General features: G+C 36.7%; 2 protein-coding genes across 8 annotated transcripts in view; one reads left to right on the top strand and one right to left on the bottom strand.

The window, feature by feature from the left end:
* Window positions 1-21148, top strand: part of MACROD2 (mono-ADP ribosylhydrolase 2) — a 2013670-nt gene that overhangs the window by 312740 nt on the left and 1679782 nt on the right. The gene's annotated exons all lie outside the window — the stretch shown is intronic.
* Window positions 4516-18489, bottom strand: FLRT3 (fibronectin leucine rich transmembrane protein 3). Of its 4 annotated transcripts, XM_057529037.1 has the most exons (4): window positions 18280-18489; window positions 9910-10111; window positions 9352-9563; window positions 4516-8335 (listed from the first exon to the last, which is right to left on the bottom strand). In XM_057529037.1, exon 4 carries the CDS (start codon window positions 8290-8292, stop codon window positions 6343-6345), a length of 1950 nt encoding a protein of 649 aa, XP_057385020.1. In that variant the 5' UTR covers window positions 8293-8335; window positions 9352-9563; window positions 9910-10111; window positions 18280-18489; the 3' UTR covers window positions 4516-6342. The 4 variants fall into 4 exon arrangements, with proteins under 4 accessions (XP_057385020.1, XP_057385019.1, XP_007178684.2 ...); XM_057529036.1 differs by having other exon boundaries at window positions 9352-10111; XM_007178622.3 differs by lacking the exon at window positions 9352-9563.

Raw genomic sequence — 21148 nt, 5'->3', positions numbered from 1 at the left:
CCTAGGTGCAATGCCCTCCTCTGCTCTCCTTTTCTTCTTTGTGTCTCTTTCCGTCTGAGGTTTTGACCTCCTCTCTGGCCCATATCCTAACTGCTTCCACTGAGCCCATTTCAATCTTTTACTTTTGGGTTCCAGCTTCCCATGCTACTCACATTTCTCTTAGCATTCTTTCCACCACCTTGAATTAATTGACGTCTGTTCCCTGAGGATGACACCTTCCCTGTTACCTGTTGCATATCTTACTGTCACTATTTGATGCAGCTAGGGAAGGGGAGGGGTGTGGAATAGAGGTAGGGAGTTTCAAAAAAATTTTCCCTTCCCCTGAAAGACCTCTTCTTGACTTTGATTTTTCACCACTATTCAAAGTCCTTTCTTTTGAAATTCTTGTTTTACATCGACATCGTCTAATTCCATCATCTTCTCCCCCTTCTTCATCTCTGGGACATTTCCCCATCTTCCTTAGGGCTTGTCTTGTAAGCCTTACCTGCATACCAATCCTTTCCATCTCTCGGAGTGATTGTGTCCTCCTCGCTGGTGACTCTTCCAAAGCTGCAGCTTCTCAGTCACAGCCTTTAACTTCAGTCATCTTAGAGTCACAGCCATGACTTGGACCACACCTCTTGTGCATCTCAATTTTCTTCACTTCTGTTAAATATGCTCCCTGTCCTCATTGTAGATTCCTAACTCTGTCTCATTCCTGAGGTCAGTAAATATCCTTCCTGGTGTTCACTTCTTTTTTATTTCTCTTGATCCTCAACATGACCGACCAAGCAAGATCCCTTCACCTCCAAACTTCTTAAAGAGTAGACTTAATCATTGTTTCTGTTTTCTTTATCTCTCATTATCCTGCCAACATCACACAGGCTTTTTGCCTCCTTACTCTGCTGACACTGCTTCAAAATCCCTGATGGTCTCCTCTTTTTTCATATTCAGTTTCCTCTTCCAAGTCTATATTCCTGACTACCTTTTTGACATCCTCCTTTTAAAAATGTTTCTAGTTCCTTGATTTCATTATATTTTCTTCTCAAAATGATCTTTCCGCTTTGTGACTCTGGTTTTTTTGTTTGTTTGTTTTTGTATTCCTCTTCCCTCTTCTGTCCCTACAAAGCGTAGGTGTTCCTTTGTCTCTTTTCTCTCTTTCTCTGCTCGCATTCTGTTGGTGATCTCATCCATCCTCTCAAATTTAATAATAAGCTGTTAGATATGGATTCCCTTCCTTGATGCTGAAGATCTGTCCCCACACCCTCATTTCCAACTTCCTGGTAGACATTTCCAGAGGGGTAACATAAAAGTACTTTAAACCTACGGTGATTATAATTTATCATCTAAACTGGTTCACTATGGAAGGCAAAGACGGAACTACTAAAATAATCAGCCAGTGTAAACCTGTACTGTGCATATGGTCACCTATTCAAACTCATTATGTACAAAATACTCTGACATTTGCTTTTCCAGTATTTTCCATCATTATTAATTGCCTCACCAACATTTTACTTACTCAGGCTGAGAATTATCTTCAATTTTTATTCTTTCTTCAGTTTCCAATTCCTAGAAATTCTACCTTTCCTGTATCTTTTGAATTACACCTTTTTTAAAAACCCTATTTCACTGTTCAGGCTCTTATTTCCTCTTGCCTGGAATACTGCATAGACGTCTAACTTGTCTTCTTACTCCCAGTTTCTCCTTCTTTATCCTTCATGCAATATTCTTTATTTCTACAAAATGTCCCTAAAGTATTGATTATTTATGCACCTGCTTAACAACCATTGCCAAAGAATATCATGAAGACTTCTCAGCTTGGAATTTAACACACTTAACACAACATAACAAAGCCTGACATAAAAAAAATGTGTCCAGCTTTATCTCCTTCATGGACCCTGTGTTTCAGCTGGACTGTTGGCCTTTCCACAAACACCTCCTAAATCAGTGGTACTCAACCTCAGCAGAAACACCTTTGGAATTAAAAGTATATAAATACTCAAACTTAACCTGGGAGATTTAAATTTAGTAGGTCTGTTTTGCGGCCTGGTTAAATTAAGAAAGAGCCTCCCCAAGTGATTCTGACCAAAGCCAGCATCGATAAGCACCGTGACTGTTTTCCAACCTCCATGACTTTGTTCACCATTTTCTCTCCATGGCCAGTATCTGTTTTTCTTGCTTTCTCCTTAAATACCTTCCTATCTTTCAATACCAGCCCTAGTTTTACCTCCTTCATGAGGTCTTCCTTGATCCATCCAGATAGATGTAATTATTTTGTCTATACTGCAGTCACAGTATAACTTTCACTAGATTATTTGTTTAATGCCTTACAACCTCTAGACAGCACACTTCTTGAAGGCAAAGCTCCTACTATTTTATAATATAGAAGCCACTCAGTAAAGGTCATTGGCTGTTGAGATTTTTTTGTAAAGAACTTTGAAGTTCTTAAGAAAGTGATTGATACCGTGAGTTATTTTTTTTGCTAATTTAATCAATAGTCCAAAAGCATAAAGTACAGTAGTTTTAATTCCAACACTGTGCTAAATTAAGATTTGCTAATCATGCTAAGTAGGAGAAAGGAATTCGAATTGTAAATGCCACTACTGTTTTCAGGGGCAGATGAGCTAATCTTTTTTTTTTTTTTTTTTTTTTTATTTATGGCTGTGTTGGGTCTTCGTTTCTGTGCGAGAGCTTTCTCTAGTTGCGGCAAGTGGGGGCCACTCTTCATCGCGGTGCGCAGGCCTCTCATTATCGTGGCTTCTCTTGTTGCGGAGCACAGGCTCCAGACGCGCAGGCTCAGTAATTGTGGCTCACGGGTCCAGCTGCTCCGTGGCATGTGGGATCTTCCCAGACCAGGGCTCGAACCTGTGTCCCCTGCATTGGCAGGCAGATTCTCAACCACTGCGCCACCAGGGAAGCCCCCAGATGAGCTAATCTTAAAGTGAATTCAGTGGTGGATTGGTTCCTTTTTAACACCCACACTTCAGGTGCTTTAAAGCACGTGGGTCTCTTTGGATTCCTCATGAAAACTGTCATGTTGGCATGTACCTATAAAATGTGCTTTACTCAGAAAATGTGGTTAGTAAAGCAGAGTTTTTTACTAGTTCCTTTGGCACGGGGGAATACTTTTAATAAATAGGCCTCACTGAAAGGACACAGTGTTGTTTTTAATAGGGAACGAGAGTGTAAGTGCAGTGATTTAATGCAGTTACAAGTGCCTGCATCCAAAAACAATTCTTTTTTTTTTTTTTAATTAATTAATTAATTAATTTATTTATTTATTTTTGGCTGTGCTGGGTCTTCGGTTCGTGCGAGGGCTTTCTCTAGTTGCGGCAAGTGGGGGCCACTCTTCATCGCGGTGCGGGGACCGCTCTTCATCGCGGTGCGCGGGCCTTTCACTATCGCGGCCCCTCCCGTTGCGGGGCACAGGCTCCAGACGCGCAGGCTCAGCAGCTGTGGCTCACGGGCCCAGCTGCTCCGTGGCATGTGGGATCTTCCCAGACCAGGGCTCGAACCCGTGTCTCCTGCATTGGGAGGCAGATTCTCAACCACTGCGCCACCAGGGAAGCCCCAAAAACAATTCTTGATTTTTGTCAAACATTCAGCAGGGGAGTGATTTTTCCCTCAATTTTTTTGTAACTTCCCCATTGTATTCTTGTTAAATGTATAAGCTGCATATTCAGGATTGAATTTTTTTTTCCTACATTTTTCTTTGTTAGTACCTGATCAGTAAAAATTGTGAACATTTAGCTTGGGATAGATAGATGTATATGTATCTATAATTAATTTAGTGTCCTTTAAGGTGGAGATTTGTGTTTTGTCATTTATTGAAAGTATATATATATTTCAGCAAAGTATTTGGATTTCATAGCAAGCCTAGGTAAAAGAATAAACTTTTACCCTCTCAGTGCTTTGTCTATTTGGTAGTGTAAAACATATTTCTGATTTATCCCAGGTAAAATAATTAAAATGCATGTATTAGAACACATAAAATTTTCTGTGCTCATGAAAGGTATACTAACTGGAAAATAGTCTTGGCTTTTGACTTTTTATAAACTCACAGGTTTATAGGGACTTTATGGAACCATCCAGCCCTTTCCCTGACTTCTGGCAGAGCTTGTAGCTAAACTACTCAAAACCTCTGGAAGCAAAATCAAACTTCCTTCAGAAAATGTTCCCTGTATTCAATGTTAATCACATTTTCTTTGCTAAGTTATCCCTAGAAAACAACTATCCTTAACAGGAAGTCAAAAGAGAAAGTGTTGAGAAACATTTGAAAATGGCAAATGAATAAATGAGGTTTCATAGGCAGTTGGAGATATTTGTTAGCAGAGTAGTAGAAGCAGCGATATGTAACAAACCACTGGGAACACATGGCTCACTTTGCTTGACCATAATAGTAGTAACTTGTATTTTGTTGAACATTTTACAGTTTCCAAGCACATTGTCTCATTTAATCCTCACAACAACCCTGTGAGGTGGGTGGTATTAATAGCCCCATTGTATAGATAAGGAAACTAAGCTAAGGAGAGTAAATGGTTTGTTTTCACATACCTAGTAAGTGGTAAATCTGAGATATCAGATCCTCTGATGCCAACTCATACTACCAAAAAGCTATTTTAAAAAACATTAATTTTTCAAAAACCACCTTAAGGTATCAGCCAGGACAACGGCAACAGTGTACAAAGACTGAAAGGTCACAAAACCGCTTCTGAAGTTTTCTGTAAGAGTATTCCAAAAGACTGTTAGGATATTTGTTTATGCATGAAACACTGAACCCTGTAAGTAAAATGATACACGAGCTCAAGATATTGCTATTTTTTTATTTGTAGCCAACATTTATTTTTATGCCTAGAAAAATACACGGGGGTACTTAGGACTAATGTGTTGGGCAGTTTGCTACTTTAGTGATAGTAACATAATCCCGAAAAAGCAAGCACGATTATTTTGTCCTTTTTTTTGTTTTATTCAGCAATAAGACCACAATTTTTCATATTTAAGGAAGTATGAAAAATTTGTCGAGTTTTAAAAGCTGAATACATGTAGCGTTGGATCAAGGCACATACAAGACTGGCCAAAGGGCGTACAATGCACTTTGGTTTTTTGTTGGGAAAAAAAAAAATCATGGCAACAGAAAAGTGATGAGGTTTTTAAACAAGTAATAGCTCACAATTCAGTAGGAAGCTGGAAAGAAATGTTACATTACAAGTTAATTATGTCATATCTGGAAAACTGTGACAGTAATGGGCAGTATTCTTGATCATTGTGAACGTAAATTGAACGTTTATGTACAGTGTTAAAATGTTTCACATAAACCAGATCTAAGTTTAATTTCTAGTATTTATTTTTCTTTTAAATTCTCATTTAAAGTACTACTTTCTCTTCATTGCTGAGGGGAATTGCTTCTGGTTATGCTACCTTTTTAATGTGCGTAAGGTTTTTTTTGACATCCTTTATGATAAAAACATCATAAACATGAACAATTGTGTCTTTAGAGTTGACTTTTCAAAAATCAGGATGGTATAGGCAAAACCAGAATGCAATTCTGAGATTTGTGTTCATTACGCTATGCGAGTCTAAGTTTTCATGTTTTCCTAAGTACAAATTTCCCCCTAAACTGGAAGCACGCTTACATTATTGTTTTTGTGAAGTCCTTTATTCTCAAAGCTTTGTTAACAATGGCATTAACAACAGCAGACTTCATACTCCTTTTATGCTAGCTGATGGATTCAGTTCAGAAGATATGTTTACTTTCTTAAGGATATCTAATTTGCTTAGGATAAAAATGGAGTTATGCAACAAGTCTGATATTGCCCATTACTTCACATATTTTGATTATTGAATACCACTGGAATACAAATTTAATAATTGGAACATTATTTCATAACTACCTTTTGAAATTTAATTTTTCTCATTCAGCCGTTTTTTTTTTTTTACATTTTATTAATACCAAAGTGAAAAATGGCCTGTGCTTATACTACAAGGATCTCATGTGAACGCAGTTCTGATTGTTCAACACAGCAAGAAAATTCACTTTCACAGTCAACAAGTCATCTTACTCAGTAGAACACAAAGTAAATGATTTATAACTTCAATATTTGCAAGGAAAATACAGTACAAATTACTAAAAAGTACTAAAATATAGAATTGTGTTCAGGCTTCTCCACTACATCAATCGCAGCAGTAACCTGAAATTTGAAACTTTTAATAAAAAGTTCTTAAATATAAATTATATGGCAAATGTACAGTACATTGCTTTTCTCAGTCTCTTTTTCCAGTGTTTTACAGTAGAACAGGGTTCCTACCATCACCTCCCTTAGGTTTAAAAAAACCGAAACACAGTATGCTGCGAGTCCTCCAGCATCATGAGTGTGAGTGATCTGAGTCTGGAATACCACTGTCTCTGTAGCTTCTGTTACTACTACTTTCACTGTGATTGTTTTTGTACAGATTCATTCCGTTAGGAGGAAATATGGTGTGTATTACAAATTCCTCCTTTGAGATGGGTTCATTGCTTATCGGTAACATCTGAAAAGAAGTCTCCCTGATTTCCAGGATGGAGTTGTCCTTCTTGGTGCCAGCTTCTGCATAGTCATCCTTTCTTCTCTTCCCTTTGCTGTATGCACAGTTCCTTGAGAAGAGTGATCCATTCCTATGAACATACCAGCACACTAAAGCGAGAAGGGCGATGGTCACCAGGGCCACAGCCCCACCAATGATGGCAGCCAATGGTAAACTGGGGTTTTTGTAAGGTTCTTTCTCTTGCTCTCGATTAAGGGTGGTTGTAGGGTTGTACATTCGAAGGGGTGCGGTTTCAGTCTCAATACAAACAGGAGTTTCATCAAATAGGTAGAGGTTACTGGTTTCCATGGGAACCATGCAGACTCGATAGGGCGAATCAGGCTCCAGGGCTGTGACCAAGTATTCACTGCGTTCTCCTGTTACAATTGTTTCCGTTATAGATCCAAACGCTGGGCTGTGACCCAGTTTGAGCCAGCTGAGTCTTAAAGCAGTCATAGGTAGGACAAGTTTCCAAGAGATACGAATTGTGTCGGAGGTGACAGCTTTCACAGTAATGACAATTGTTTTTCTTGCTGGATTCCCCGTGGTTCGCTGATCCTTAGTGAGTTTGGGGTTCTTCATGTCTGGTTGTTTGGTCACTGGAGCTGGCCACTGTCCTTGAGCAGGATGCACTGTGTTGGGTGTTGCAGTGGTTATCTGAATGGTGCTTACAAGTGCGCTGTCCTTACAATCAAACAGTTCTACATTGAGGTCCTTGATAGCCATTCCCCGAACCTTTTCAGGGGCTTGGCACATGAGCCCACGCACATTGACCTTCACAGGTAGTGATTGTAACCAGTCACGCACCCATTTCATCTTGCACCCACAATACCATGGATTGTTGCGAAGAATCAATTGGGTTATGTTGTCCAAATCATCAAAGATACCCTGAGGTAAATTACTTAGGTTGTTATTGGACATATCAAGTCGATACAGCTGCCTTAGATAAGAAAAAGCATTTGGGGGCACCCGATTGATATGGTTATCTTGAAGATAAAGCTTCCTCAGGTTTGTGCCTGGAAGGTTTACTGGTGCAGCAGTCAGGGAATTCCGTACCAGTGACAGTTCTGTTAAGTTGACTAGGTTGAAGAAAACTTTATCACCTAAACCATGGTTGTTCAGCAGGTTTCCATCCAAAACCAGGCGTTTTAGGCTAGTGAGACCTTGAAGAGATGGTGATGAGATGGTGGATATACGATTATCATCCAAACGGAGTTCTTCTATAGTCCTGGGCAAACCCCAGGGGATTGTGCTAAGATGATTACGGGACAGGAAAAGCAGCCGGAGATAGTTACTGTCTCGGAATGCCCCCTCTTCAATGCTAACAGCTGAGACGGAGTTATCATCTAAATGTAATTCTTCCAGATAGGGGATTTTTGAAAGTGAATCATAAGTAATAGTCCTTATATTATTTTCTTGCAGATGTAACTCTTTCACATACTTTGGTAGGTTGGTAGGAAATTCATCTAAACTGTTGTGATATAGGTATATTCTTTCTACTTTCAGCAAGTTTTTCAAATCTGAAGGAATCCCAGCATTATTTATTTGGTTGTTCTGAAGGTAGAGAGTTGTAGCATCCTCTGGTATTCCTGTTGGAATGGATGTCAGAAAGCGATCATTACAGTAAATGAAACCGGCATCACAGCGGCACACAGATGGACAGGATTTAGCCATAACTGACAGTGGTGCCACCTGGAGGAACAGCCCGATTTTAGCCCCGATGAGGAAGATGCTCCAGGCTGGGCTGATCATGGTCAGCAGTGTTGAGGTCTTTACACAAGGTAGTTTCAGAGCCCTAAAATGGAGTGAGTTAAACAAAAAAAAGACAGAAAACCATCAGGCCAGCATATTTAAAATGGTATTCAAAATAGATGTGGAAACTGCAACATCTATAATCACTTTTATTAGTTAATTTTTTTTTTTTTTTTGCATGCTTAGGTTTTATTGCTAGCTAACAATGAACACAATCACATAATCTTTTTACCTTAAATGTTTCTGGTATTAAGAAGTATTATGTCCCAAATCTATCTGACTTTGAAATGTTAAATATAATTAGTTTTATTGAATATTCTAAAGCGTTTTCATAATACTTTATATCAGTTTCATAGCCAGTCATTGACCAAGCTAGTCAGATTTCTAATTTTTTCTTAATATTCATAATGAATTGACACATATGAATATGATTTGTTATATTTAAAGATAATAATGTTACTGTTCTTAAGAATGAAAATTTTATATCTGCTTTCTATTAGGTAGACTGTACAAGTGTAGAAATGTGTAGTAAAAAAAAATCTATTCTCTTACTATTCAGGAATAGTTACACATCTCTTGAGATCCTGAATCCCAGTAAAGCCAGGTGTTTGCTTTGATTACTGATGTTATTTTTCTTTGATTATTAATATTAAACATGTGAGATAGGTATTTCTAGCAAGAAAATCAGAAGGAATCTTTTTCATTTACTTTAGGGAAGGAAAGACATACAGCTAATACATCTAGCTAATCTAAGTGGAAAATTCCATTTCATGTTAAACTAGCTCTTTCTTTTTCTCCCATTTTATTGTATGTTTTGTACTACATGGTTTAATGGCTTTATGAACATTTTTCATTACATTCTATCTCATAACATGTTTTCACAATGCATTTATCTTTCTTCAAGTTCTAATCTAAAATATTATTCAACATTCTCCATGGCTGGAGAATTATAGATTTGTACTGATCTATTGTGTAATATAATTTCTTCAGCACCTTTAGGTATTAATTAGCCTTTATAATTTCAGGCATGAAAATAAAAGACTTTAATATTTTTCCTACCTTATTGAACGATGTGGGTAAATTTTGCGTGAGTGAAAATCCAATGCGCATATATTATTTTCCTGGTGAGGGGCTGGGACTTATAAACTCTTGTTTAGTCCTTGGAAATATTCTTCACTGTTTATTCAAGTAATCCTATGCCGCACACACCTCCAGATCAGGCTTGCTGTTGTCAATGAACATTCCAGCTGCGGTTCAGCATGGTGGGCAAGCTTATTAAAGTGGGGACCAGAAACAATTCAGTTTCCTGTTACTATGTAGAACACATGGTTTCCTATGTTTTTTTTTTTTTTTCTTTCTTATAGAGTTTCTGTGTGAAGGTTCCTTTTGTGTAGCTTAATTCCCTTAGTGGAAACTGCTCTCTTTGAAATTCTTATTGGCTCTTCTGTGCAGTGTGGTCAGAGATAGTAACTTCAGATCCTCATGAAGAAAGTCATTCATGATGCTAAGACCTGTATAGTAATAGGTTTTTCAGGCAGTTACCCCCCACCTTTATTCCCATCCAGTATTATCCAAGTATAAACTTTGTACAGTAGCTACATCCTGAGGTGTGATTACCTGCTGTGAAATAGCTATTTCCAGCTTTTGCTTCTTGCTGCTTTCTCAGAATAGCTGGTGCAGTCACAGGTTATGAAAGAACAGGTATTCTTTCAAGAGGTAAAAAAACTTAATTCAAATATTCTTCATGGAAAAAAAAGGGAAGCATACTAGGTTTCCTTTATGTTTCTGTTCCTTGAAATACACTGGGTCTGAGCATCTCCTGTGAAAGTAAAATGTTTTAATGAACTATTAACAATGAACGTTAACACACTAGAGAAATTTCCTAGAAATTTAACTTCACTTCTTTCTTTAAGCAACACATCTTTCATCATAGTAGTTGTTGCAAAGGGATAAGATGACCTCTTTGTCTTTTACTTCCCGTTTATATAAATAAAGTGGAAGCCAAAGTTGAGATTGTCACCAAATAGATAATTTCAACTGTTAACTGATTGTTCAACAAATCAGAAGCAAAGCTTCATTCAAGAGGCAGTAAGCCCCTTGCATGGATTTTGAATTCAGGTCAGGCCAATCTTTAAAAGTTCACTTTTAAATCTTAGATATAAAATGATAAAATGTTTAAAAAGAAGAAAACAAGTACATGTCAAAGAGGTGAACAAAGACATAACAAGGATTTTTGACAGAAATGCCATGGTAACGTTTTAGACATTTCTGAACATAGTTTTACAAAGTCATATAATCTACAATTTAAAGAGTTGAAAAGGGTTTGCTTTAGAAGCGTTTCTTTTGATTTGCTCAGTGCCCTGTTTAATTCTTCTTGCAGGCCTCAGTTTTCCCAATTGCAGAATGTGGACACTATGACCTTCCTCCTTAGAGGTGTTTTTAAGGGCTAGTTGATGATCTTGAAACTCTAGTTACTCAGGTATTGTTGACCAAAAGGCAGCGTAGAAGTTCAAGTCATAGTATTTTTTTCAGGAGAATACAATTTTTAGCAAACTGAACTTGAGAAACTGTATTTGGGACAGAAAGGACGCTATTTCAATGTCTCCTTGTAATGACCATTAGGAAAGCATATCAAAAGCTGACAAGGCATTTCCCTCTAGGTTCAAACAGGAACATGCCAATTTCCAATGATTGTCTTTTTTCACTTCTGAAAGGGCTTAAGGCTTTACCAAAGAGACTCATGATTTTAATGATGACTGCTTTGTTCATTATCTAATATGCATGACGATTTTTGGGGGTGGACAGGGGAGGTGGGTAGGATCAGTATCTGTTACGCAAGGTTACCCACTCAGGGGCTTTCTATACAAGTAGAGTTCATTAAGGTATCATGGAAATATTTGACCCTGAAAGTAGAAGCAATTTGCTTCTCCCCCAGTAATTACCTAGCATCCAACAAGGATAGCATCTGTTCCAGAATTCAAACAGTACTGAAAGTGACTGTTAAATAAGGCCAAAATTTGTGTTTCTGGTTCTCTTTGAAAGTTCGGTTTCTTTTAGTTTGTCACCAGATATCAACACTAATAGACTGCATTAACAGAAGGAAACTGAAAAAAAATTACAGATACATTTAATTTATTATTTAGGCAACTTGAAGTAAAAATAGCAGTTAGCAGATGGATAAAGTAGTCTCTAGTGAATATTGCAAAGTGCCCATAAAGGAAAGTTTAAGTGATTTATTGTTTAATGTGAGGTTTTACAGTGATGCCTTTAGGGTTTTGCTCATTATTGTTGAATTTCAGTGGAGTATTTTCTTGAAAACTGTTGCTTTCTTGGTATGTGAAAATGGAAAAGCAAGCTGTGAAATTATAATTACAATGTTACTTTAAAAAGTATCTTCTGTAAATGTTTTCTAAGCTTGAAAATTATTCAACATATAAAGTAGTTTGGTAAATTTAAGAAAAAATTTAAAGCAATTTAAAAAACAGTTACTTTTGTTGAACTGCATTAAAAACTAATCAAAACCATTATAAAAATCACAGGTGAGAAACTGCTTAAAATGTTGCCAATAGCTGGCCATTTCTCATACACCAGGACATACTCTAAAGTTGAAAAGATTAATCTGACGAATGGGAATTTAAAAATTGTTGGTCAGCCTAGAGTATGTGCAAGGTGATGATCATAATGACAACCAGAGCTAAAGCTTGTGGCTGAGCTGTAAGTATTTCACCAATTCAAGCTCCAAGAATATGTATTGATTTTCACATTTTTAACCCAGAGAAAGAAAAAATATTCTAAATTGGTGTGAAAAGAAGGAAGATTAATTTATTTTTCTGTTTTACATTTGTGAAACTGCTTCCTCTGCTCTATTTGATATGCAAACTCACATTGCCATTAATACAATAGTGGTAATAATGTGGGATTAACAGAAAGCCTGAAATCTCATTAAGTTCTTGGAAAATGCCATTCTTTTCTCCCCAGATTGAATTAAAACAAAAGGCAAAAATATAAAGCATGTTTCTCTGGAGAGAAGGATACTCTTTGAAAAATGAAGCTTCCTTCACAAGTTCTTACTCCCTTTACTTAAGCTCAAACAGTTCAATGCATGCTTGGTTGTGTTTTATATCTTATATTTTATATCTTCTCCTGACCTTTTATATTTAAAAACTATAGTGCTAAAGAGTTTTGTTTTATTTTATATATTAGAGGCTGTAATGGTCTCTCCATCTAAAATAAGTGATCCTACCCCCATGCTTAGACTTTCCTCTTTCTGAACTGGCTCTACATATTCATGCACATAAAGACATTGTAGTTGAATGTGACTGATGAAAAGAAAAATGATCCCCACTGGCATGGACACTGTGGCCTGGTTTCCACAACATCGACTTCAGAGCCTTTATGTCTGCATAGGCTTGAAAGAGGCCATTACTTCTGAACAAAAAGGAATCGATCTTTTAGAAAAATATTGTTAATGGGGTAACTTGGGGGAAAACATAAATGGATCCCTGGTTATTTAAAGGAATGCTTAAAATTTTTTTAAAATTGTTATCATTGCTTCAGTATATAGCATGTAGAACTGTAGCAAAAAGAAGAAAAACATAATCGCCTCACTGGTAAATCAGATTTTTAATATGGATTTTCCTATTCAGTTTATCTTTATAAATAAAAATCGTGGATTTTTAAAAATGCATTTATAATGTAATCACGTTTGCAAGAAGCCTCCAATTGATTTCCATGATACACTTAAAAGAATGTAAATAGATAAAGATGCTATCATTTTGAGATAGTTTAAGAAAACTAACATAATTGAAGAAGTTGTATCTGAATAGAAAACTGGTATTTAAATAAAGTCAAGAACTTGAGGCAATCTACATGTTTATATGATTCCTTCTTTGCTACTACAGTATTTTAGAGGTGGGAATGTTTGAGATGACAAGGTATTTCTCATGTTTTGATCACTTAGATTAAGATTGTATGTTGATAGTGCTAACTTCCTAAATCCTTTATTTGCTCCCTTTGATTTAAATTGACTTTGATTTGAAATCATTGCTCATTTAAAAAAAATCTTAAATCGAGTATAGAGTTTTGAGATTTTCGTTTCTTTTTAATGCTTTGCCTCACATCAGGGTCTCTTAACTCTCTGGGAAACTTTTAAAAATATTAAATCTAAAAGTAGAAAGGCATGTAGAACTCTTAATCGAAGTTAATTGCATTATTATTTTGAGTAAAACCTTGAGATTGAAGAAAATATATGCTTACTCAAATTTATCCAAGTCTGTTAATACTTCTAGGTAAACTGGAATTTATACAATCATAATTTGGAGTATTAGGAAAGTAATTTATTCATGAAGGTTTAAATTGCTGCTAGAAAGCTCAAAAAAATGATCAACCTATGAATGCTAAGTCTTTGTAACGACAAATGGTATTTCAAATAAACTACGTGTATGGTTAAACTGAAAAACTGGAGTACATCAGGTTAGTTGATGGTGACAGCAAAATGCTTTCTAAGCAGCCTGTCTGGTAGTTAAATTTTCCACGATCATCAGATTTCAGGAAAGTTCCAATTCTTTTGTTTAATGCCAGGCAAGCAGAAGGACCTCTAACTCTCCTCTTGAGAGTCATGAAGTCTAAAGGGAGAGGCAGAGAAGCAAGTGTGCCTTTTCTTACGTAGTTTTATCCAGACTGTTTTCTGGCCTGTAAGGTTTGTTTCATTTATGCAAATAGGGGATGAAAGTTCCAAAGTAAAGTATTTTTACTTTCTCCTTTTATGTTACTGGTTCTTGCCCCCAATAGGTTTGTGATAAATGAATCTAATTCTGCTTCATTTGTTGTGGCTTATAAAGTTAAACTGAGCATCCTTAAAACAAAAAGGCAAACTGGAATGTTATCTTTCATCATAGTGAAGGCTGCTTCCTTTATGATATTAAGCCAGACTAAATGAGTTAGAAAACCATGGCTTATAAGAATGAATAAGATATTAATTTAGAGGTTGGTAAAGGTGAGCAGTAGAGAGCTTGGGGCAGGGGACAAGCTTTAAGTTTGCATTGACTTTTAAGCAATTGCAATTAAAACTATGCTTATCTTTGTTAAACCGCAAACATTTTCCCACTGCAAACTTGAAATGCCTTTTTCAGTGTTGTGAGTACAATTTGGTTGATATGCTTTAAATTTCTAATATTCAAGTTTCCATACTCTAGTAGAACAAATATTTGGGTCTACTGTGTGCCAAGCACTGAGCTGGATGATAACATCCCTAATCATAAAAAACACCTTGTTTTTTTCATGTCAGAGTTGAGTATTGTTGATTTAAACCAAATGATGAGGAAGAAAATCATCAACACATAGACTGATCAATCCACAGTCCAGTGGCACACTTTAAAAATGGTGTTTAACCAAATGTGGTCTCTGGGTTTTCTTTTCAAAGTTGCCACGGTAACTTGTGCACGTGAAAAGTGAAAGAATAAAGAACAAAAGCTGTCATTGTCTCATCAAGAGAGAGCAATTTCTCCTTTCTCTCATTTAAGCAGACGAATACCTGGAGAGAGCTTTTTATACATTCCTGACACTTGATTTGTGGGCTAGGAAAGAGATTATGCATATGTTAAACAAATGCGACTTTAAGCTGCTGCTTAGATTACATTTCATTCTTTTTTACTTAAAATCTGTTTTCTCTGGTCTTCTTGTCAACAGACAAGTCAAAGTCCTGAAACCTGCTCTCCTATGCAACATAAACATGGCTTTCAGACTGTTTTTTAGTGTGATGTTTTACCAAATTAAGCGATGTTTATCTGCATTCTGAAACTGGAAAATGCTTTCTGAAATGTATATTCCTATTTCGGTTCTTAAGCGGCAGAAGGCTTTTTCCAGAAGACATTTACAAACCATCTCTTTGATGGAAATTTGTTTGTTGACTTGTGATAAGTTTTTGAAATGGTGGAATGTTAGAAAGAGTCGAGAAAAGGCCCTTTTTATGCTCTGAAGAGAAAAATGCACTTTGGAGAATTAATATTGCTTAGAGATTTACTGTAGAGTTTTTGCCCGCTGGGGGGTGGTACACTCTACCAGAACACTGCTTTCAGAAGCCCTAGGTCAGATGTTGGCTGCTGCCAGCCAGTTTTCCTCTGGTTTAATTACAACAAAGCCTCCCGTTGAGAAGAACAGTAAAGGCCTCTGGGGCAAAAGGTGGGGGTGGGAGGCAAGGGAGACTGAGGAGAAAAGGAGGGAAGAAGTTACAGGCTTTGAAAAATTTACTGAATCTTATTTCCCTCGTTGACTTCATTTATAGTGGTCTTATTTGACCGTCAACAATTATTTATAATACTATTAAAATAAACTGGTTGAATAAAAGAATATTTAAGGGGGTTTAATCAAAAATTTTAAGTTAGTCTTGGATCTTGGCATTAAACACATTCTTTGTTATGTAGCCCACCCACCTTAAAAATAGGGGGAAAAGTTAAGATCCACTGAAATGGCAGTTTTAAACCAATTTTTTTTTCTAATGACCAGATTTAATTTAATATTGGTATGAACATTTGGCATATCAAGAATAAAAGCATAAAGAAACATTCATATAACATTAATACAAGGCAGGTTCTCTGCTACTGATTTTTGTAGGGTTTAAAATTGTTCAAAATAATCCAGAAAGAGGAGGAAGCCCTAGTGTGTGTGGCCAAGAAAAGCAGAGACAAATCTCTCTGCAGTGCACTTTCATGTTTAAAGATGATAATTGTATTTTTCATCTGGAGACACTGAGTGTTCATTAGGGTCTTGTGTCCCTAGGCAGGAGGTGCTGAATGTAATTGGAGTTTCTATTTGATTGGGCAATATAGTCTAGAGAAGAAACTGGGGTAAAGATAATTAATAGCTTGCTAACAAAGTCTGACAGCCACAAGATTTCAACCAAATTTATTTCACACCGCTTCATTTAGCTCTGAAAAAGTTTTGATGGAATTGGAGGCTCCTTAATTAACACTTGAAGGCAAAAGAAACATACCTTCTATTTTACTAACACATTCAGTTATGACAAATTTTCTTACTGTTTTTCTTCTTTTTGTAAAAACTTTACTTGCTGCCCAGTTATATATTCCACAAACGTTAATGTTTAGGAAGTGTTTAATTGGGCATTTTGAACCTAACCATAATTGAGTTAAAGTGGGGGGAGGGGAATGAAAAGCCCAATTAATAACTGATAGTATTATACAGCCTAATTAATAACTGATAGTATTATACAGTATTATACACAATATTATGAATTCATTATGTTTATTCATTCAATAATACCTTTTCTGATCCTTGGACTAGATATATTTTTGGCAGTGCTCTATTTAAAAAAGAAATTAGATGTGCTTTTCCTACTTAAATACATGCAATCATATTTTTGTAACGCTGTTTTTTATTTCAGGCTAATATATGTATGTGTTTGTGTATGTGTGTGTATATGTTGTGTATACACACATATATATCTGCAAACTAAGTGACATATCTCTGATTTAATCTTCTTATAGATTAAAACCTGGCATATTATTATTAATATTGGTAGTAGTGGTAATATTAATATTTTGTAGTACTTTTAAAAGGTTCATTTCTTTCTTTACTCATTTCAAGAGAGATGGGTATCTGTCATCTGTCACTTTGAGGCAGGCATAAGTGGTCCTATCTGAAAACAGACAAATTCATTCTTTATGTTTATGCTGGTCAGGATATTCCTATGTGGTCGGGGATAAATGAAAGGCATTGCTACAGCTGAAGCACTTTTCTAGTGGCTTTATTCATGTTGTTTCCTGCTATAACGAAGGAACATATGTGTGCATTTTAGAGCAGATAGATTTATTAAGAAAATTTAAAATAGTTAATTGTTAAAACCATTGGAGAATTTGGTTCCATGATTGGCACATAGCAAGGCTTTTTAAAAATCTTTTAAATTCTCAATAAATAAATAACAGTCAAACCCCCAGATGTTGAGAAAATATAGGCCTGTTGTACTTTTTACCTCTATGCAACCATTTTGTTTCAGATCTAATTCACTGAAAAAAAAATTTTCTTGAGAAGATACATTTAACTACTTTTGGAAAGCTTTGTTGTATAAAAATATTTCTTTCAATATAAGATTTTCCCATTATAAGTTGCAAGTGAATGGATACTCTGCATATCCCACTTGATGAGGGCTCTACTCATTTTTTACCCCCTGCCACACTGAAATCCCTGCATACATCAGGCTTAACTTCCAGGCTGAGCTTTGTTAGTTTTTCTGAGTAGACTTTGCCAATTACTATGCTAGTCACATACTACATTTGCCCAAGCAATGGATTTTGGCGTTCTTCTGGAGAGGAGATATGGTTTGTAAGAGAGTCTCCCCCTCCTCTGAGTTGAATTCACTAGTTGAGATTTGCAAGCCTGAAATGCTTGAAGCAGCTCTGGCAGGATAGCAGTGCAAGCTTTAAAATCTAGGTGTAGCTGTTAATCCTTCCAGAGGCACATAAGTCTCCAGGAGTAGCTGGGCTAGCTGTGAGCAAGATGTATGCTTTTCATGTACTGCGTACTCATGGGCTGAGGGATTATTGATTTTCTTTCACAGTTGTAAAAGCAGCAATTGGTGATCATACCACACATACAGTACACACCAAGTTAGCAAGACCTTTCGCTTTCCTCTCTGTGAAAAAATCTGCCTCGTATTCCTTAACATCTAACATTTAACTTTCCAACTTAATGTTTTCTATAAGGCTCTTTTCAAATAGCAATGACACGAGACAGAAAATAGCCATTTATCATTCGTTTTTTTTAATGAAAGAAAGATTTCAAGAAACTTCTTGCATTTGGCTGTAACAGTCCAATTTTTCCTTGCTGGCTTGCACGCACATACATTGCTCGTCCTGGTGACAGAGCAAACGTTCGTATTTGGATGCCTCATGATACCAAGTCATTTCTTTCTAGAGAGTAAAACCAAGCAAACTTTCTGGGACAATCATAAGGAAAAACATGGGAAACACTTACCGGGAAGGCGAGAAAAAGCAATCCCATATGTTCTGCCGCTCTAGCTGTAATTCCACTGCCCGGGAATTGGAGTAATAACCCTCCCCCTCTGCCCAACTCGGCGTCCAGTCCACACAAAGCCAACGGCAGCTGCAGGCTGAGCTGGTCCTGTTCGGATCACGCCTCCACTGAGGAGCCAGCAAGGGACAGCATTCCAGTTTACTGCACAGCCCACCTCCAAGTCTGAAGTTAAAGCTTCACCTCGCAGTGGTTGAAGAAGGGGGTGATGTCATAGATGGGCAGGACTTCGCCAAGCTCTCGTTCAGTGAGGTAACTGGGTGATCAGACAGATGAGCTTTGCCATCGCTAGAGGGAGTGAGAGCAGCCAGAATGAGGCGCTCAGCCTGCCAAGGCCAGGATGCCATTCAGTTGGTAGGCAGCCCTTTGGAATCGCAACCTTTTCTGAAGTTTACTACAACAGGGGAGTGGTAGCAAGCTTATAAAAAATACAAGACTGTTAGAAGGCTATTTATAAGATTACAATAGAAAGACACTGGTTCTTTTTATTTTTAAGCTATCTGTATTAAAAAGAAGTTAAGCAAAATCATATTATTTTCATTTTTGACTAGTTACAATAATGTTATAATGGTGAAGGCTAGTAACCCCAGCAGTGAATATTTATTTGAGAAATGAACAGAAAGCAGGTTCAAATAAATAACTGATTTATTTAAGGGAAGGGAACAGAAATGCCAAAAGGTTAAAAAAAATAAAGGTAACCAGTTCTTTTTCCTGGAGGTAATAAGTTATTGTTTTATATGTATTTGTTTTAAGAAGTGAAAGTATTTTTCATATACTCCCACTATTTGTCCATCTTCTTTAGAACCTAGTAGATAGTAGGTTTTTCATATTTAAGGCATCCTCCCTAAAATAAAAAGTTTTTGAAAAATTAAATAGAGTATTTTCCTTTCTGATACATTTTTGCTCTGAACATGAGTTAAGATACAAACATCTTAAGAAGAAAAAAACTGTTCAAGGGTAGTTTTGCTTGTATTTAAATTATTGTATTTTAATTTATGTATATGAATAAACACTGGACAGTGGAAGACATAGACATTTATAATGTCTGTGTCTAATTAGCAGAATTATAGACTTTATTTTCAATTATGATTTTCATAGACTGGTTTCTGCTATTCGGTCAACAGTTGCTTTAGGCTCATAAGTTTTCCACTAAGTGCGTTTCACTCTTTAATATTATTGGGAAGAATTTTGCTTTTATATTTACCTGGAGGGCAGTTTCCTTAAACTAATGTTATTTGTTTTATTCTTAGAGGTTCAGCATTCTCCTTTGTGCTTTTAAGAAGTTTCTGAGTGTTTGTTTCTGAAGGAGGCCAGCTAATTGTCTTTCCCAGGAGTATTTGATTATGGTCTCTTCATTAGCGTCATTTAGTTTATCTATTTACATGCTTCTTTGATAGCAGTTTGACCTTCTGAGTTCCTCTCCAAGAATGAATGATAGCACAGTAGAAGGTGAACTCTTGATAAGAGGTATATTGACCCCTGTTGTTCTATGGTTGCCCTTTTATTGGCCTCTGAGGGTGGACCCATTAAATACAGGAGTTTTAGAATTCTAATGTCTGTTGAAAAGCCAACTTCTTAGAAATGTTAGGTAGCAAAAGTTGAACTGAGATGCAGCCGCTGGAGTTTTGGAGGAAAGGGAGGTGGGACGAACAGGTAATCCCTCAGTTAAAGGGTGGATTTTCTTCCTGTTACTGCAAAATAAACACATGGATTAAATTGTTTTATGAAAGAATTCTTTCTAGAAGCTATTTTCAGTTGGGAGTTGATCATATTTAAAAAGAACTTTTTGCCTGGCCAAATTCCTATGGGCTTATATCAATATTTAATCAGTTTTGTCTCCATTCAGGCAGACCTTAAACAGAAAAGAACGATAAATGGACAGTTTTGGTTATCAGTATCTAAAAGAAGGTATATTGGCCCGGGAGTTAGGAGTTCTGAGGTTTCCATTCCCTAGCCTGCCATGACTTCATATTATCTGCTCTGGGGTTTGGTTTCACCACATGGCAAATAAAGGCAGCAGGAATTTATTGAATGCCAATTATGTATTGTTGCTTTCTTTCTTTTTTTTTTTTTTTTAAGTTGTGGATTAAAATGTAGAAGAAGGCAAGAGATTATGAAAAATGTGATCTGTACTAGAGGTGCTAACTTTGGAGGCAAACTCTTGAGATAGCTCCTATCAGCCCACCCTGTCCAAAATATATACTCTTTTGCTGCTTCCATTTGTTTTTGTTTTTATTCTTGTTTTTACTTCTTGCTCTTATCAGCTGTCTGAAATTCTGCCAGTTGGAGGCGAACTTATAATAATATGTACCTTTTTTTGCAATAAAATGGACCACCTCTGAAAAGATTGAGTTACCCTGAGTTAATTCAGATTGCTTTCCTCCTTTGTTACCTAAGGGAGATTACCTACAATAAGGGGATGGCTGTCCTGGTAGGAGGGGAAGGAAGGCAGACAGTTTTCAGTGAGAAGCCCTTTGGGCTGTGATAGGAATGGGGGACCTGATTCTTACAGCAGAGAGAACTCAGATCTGAGTGGAGGAACCCACCTGTGTAGACTAATGTTTAAGAGCATGTCCTTCACAGTCTAGCATACCTGGGGTCCATCTTGGCTTTGCCACATGACTGTAGACAAATTACTAAATATTTCTGAAATTGTTAGCTCAGTACCTGACTCATAGTAAGTCCCAAAGGAATGGTAACTGCCTCTATTAAGATGAGGGCATCTGAGCACTTGAAAAAAGGAGACATTAAGAAGTGGTAGAAGAATGCACAAAGGGAGGTCAGAGAGGACCAATGACAGATTTTTTTCACA

This window comes from Balaenoptera acutorostrata, chromosome 15 (genome assembly GCF_949987535.1).
Source record: "Balaenoptera acutorostrata chromosome 15, mBalAcu1.1, whole genome shotgun sequence".
Lineage (NCBI taxonomy): Eukaryota > Metazoa > Chordata > Mammalia > Artiodactyla > Balaenopteridae > Balaenoptera > Balaenoptera acutorostrata.
Note: the sequence above shows the minus strand (reverse complement) of the source record. Positions and strands in the feature narration are given on the sequence as shown.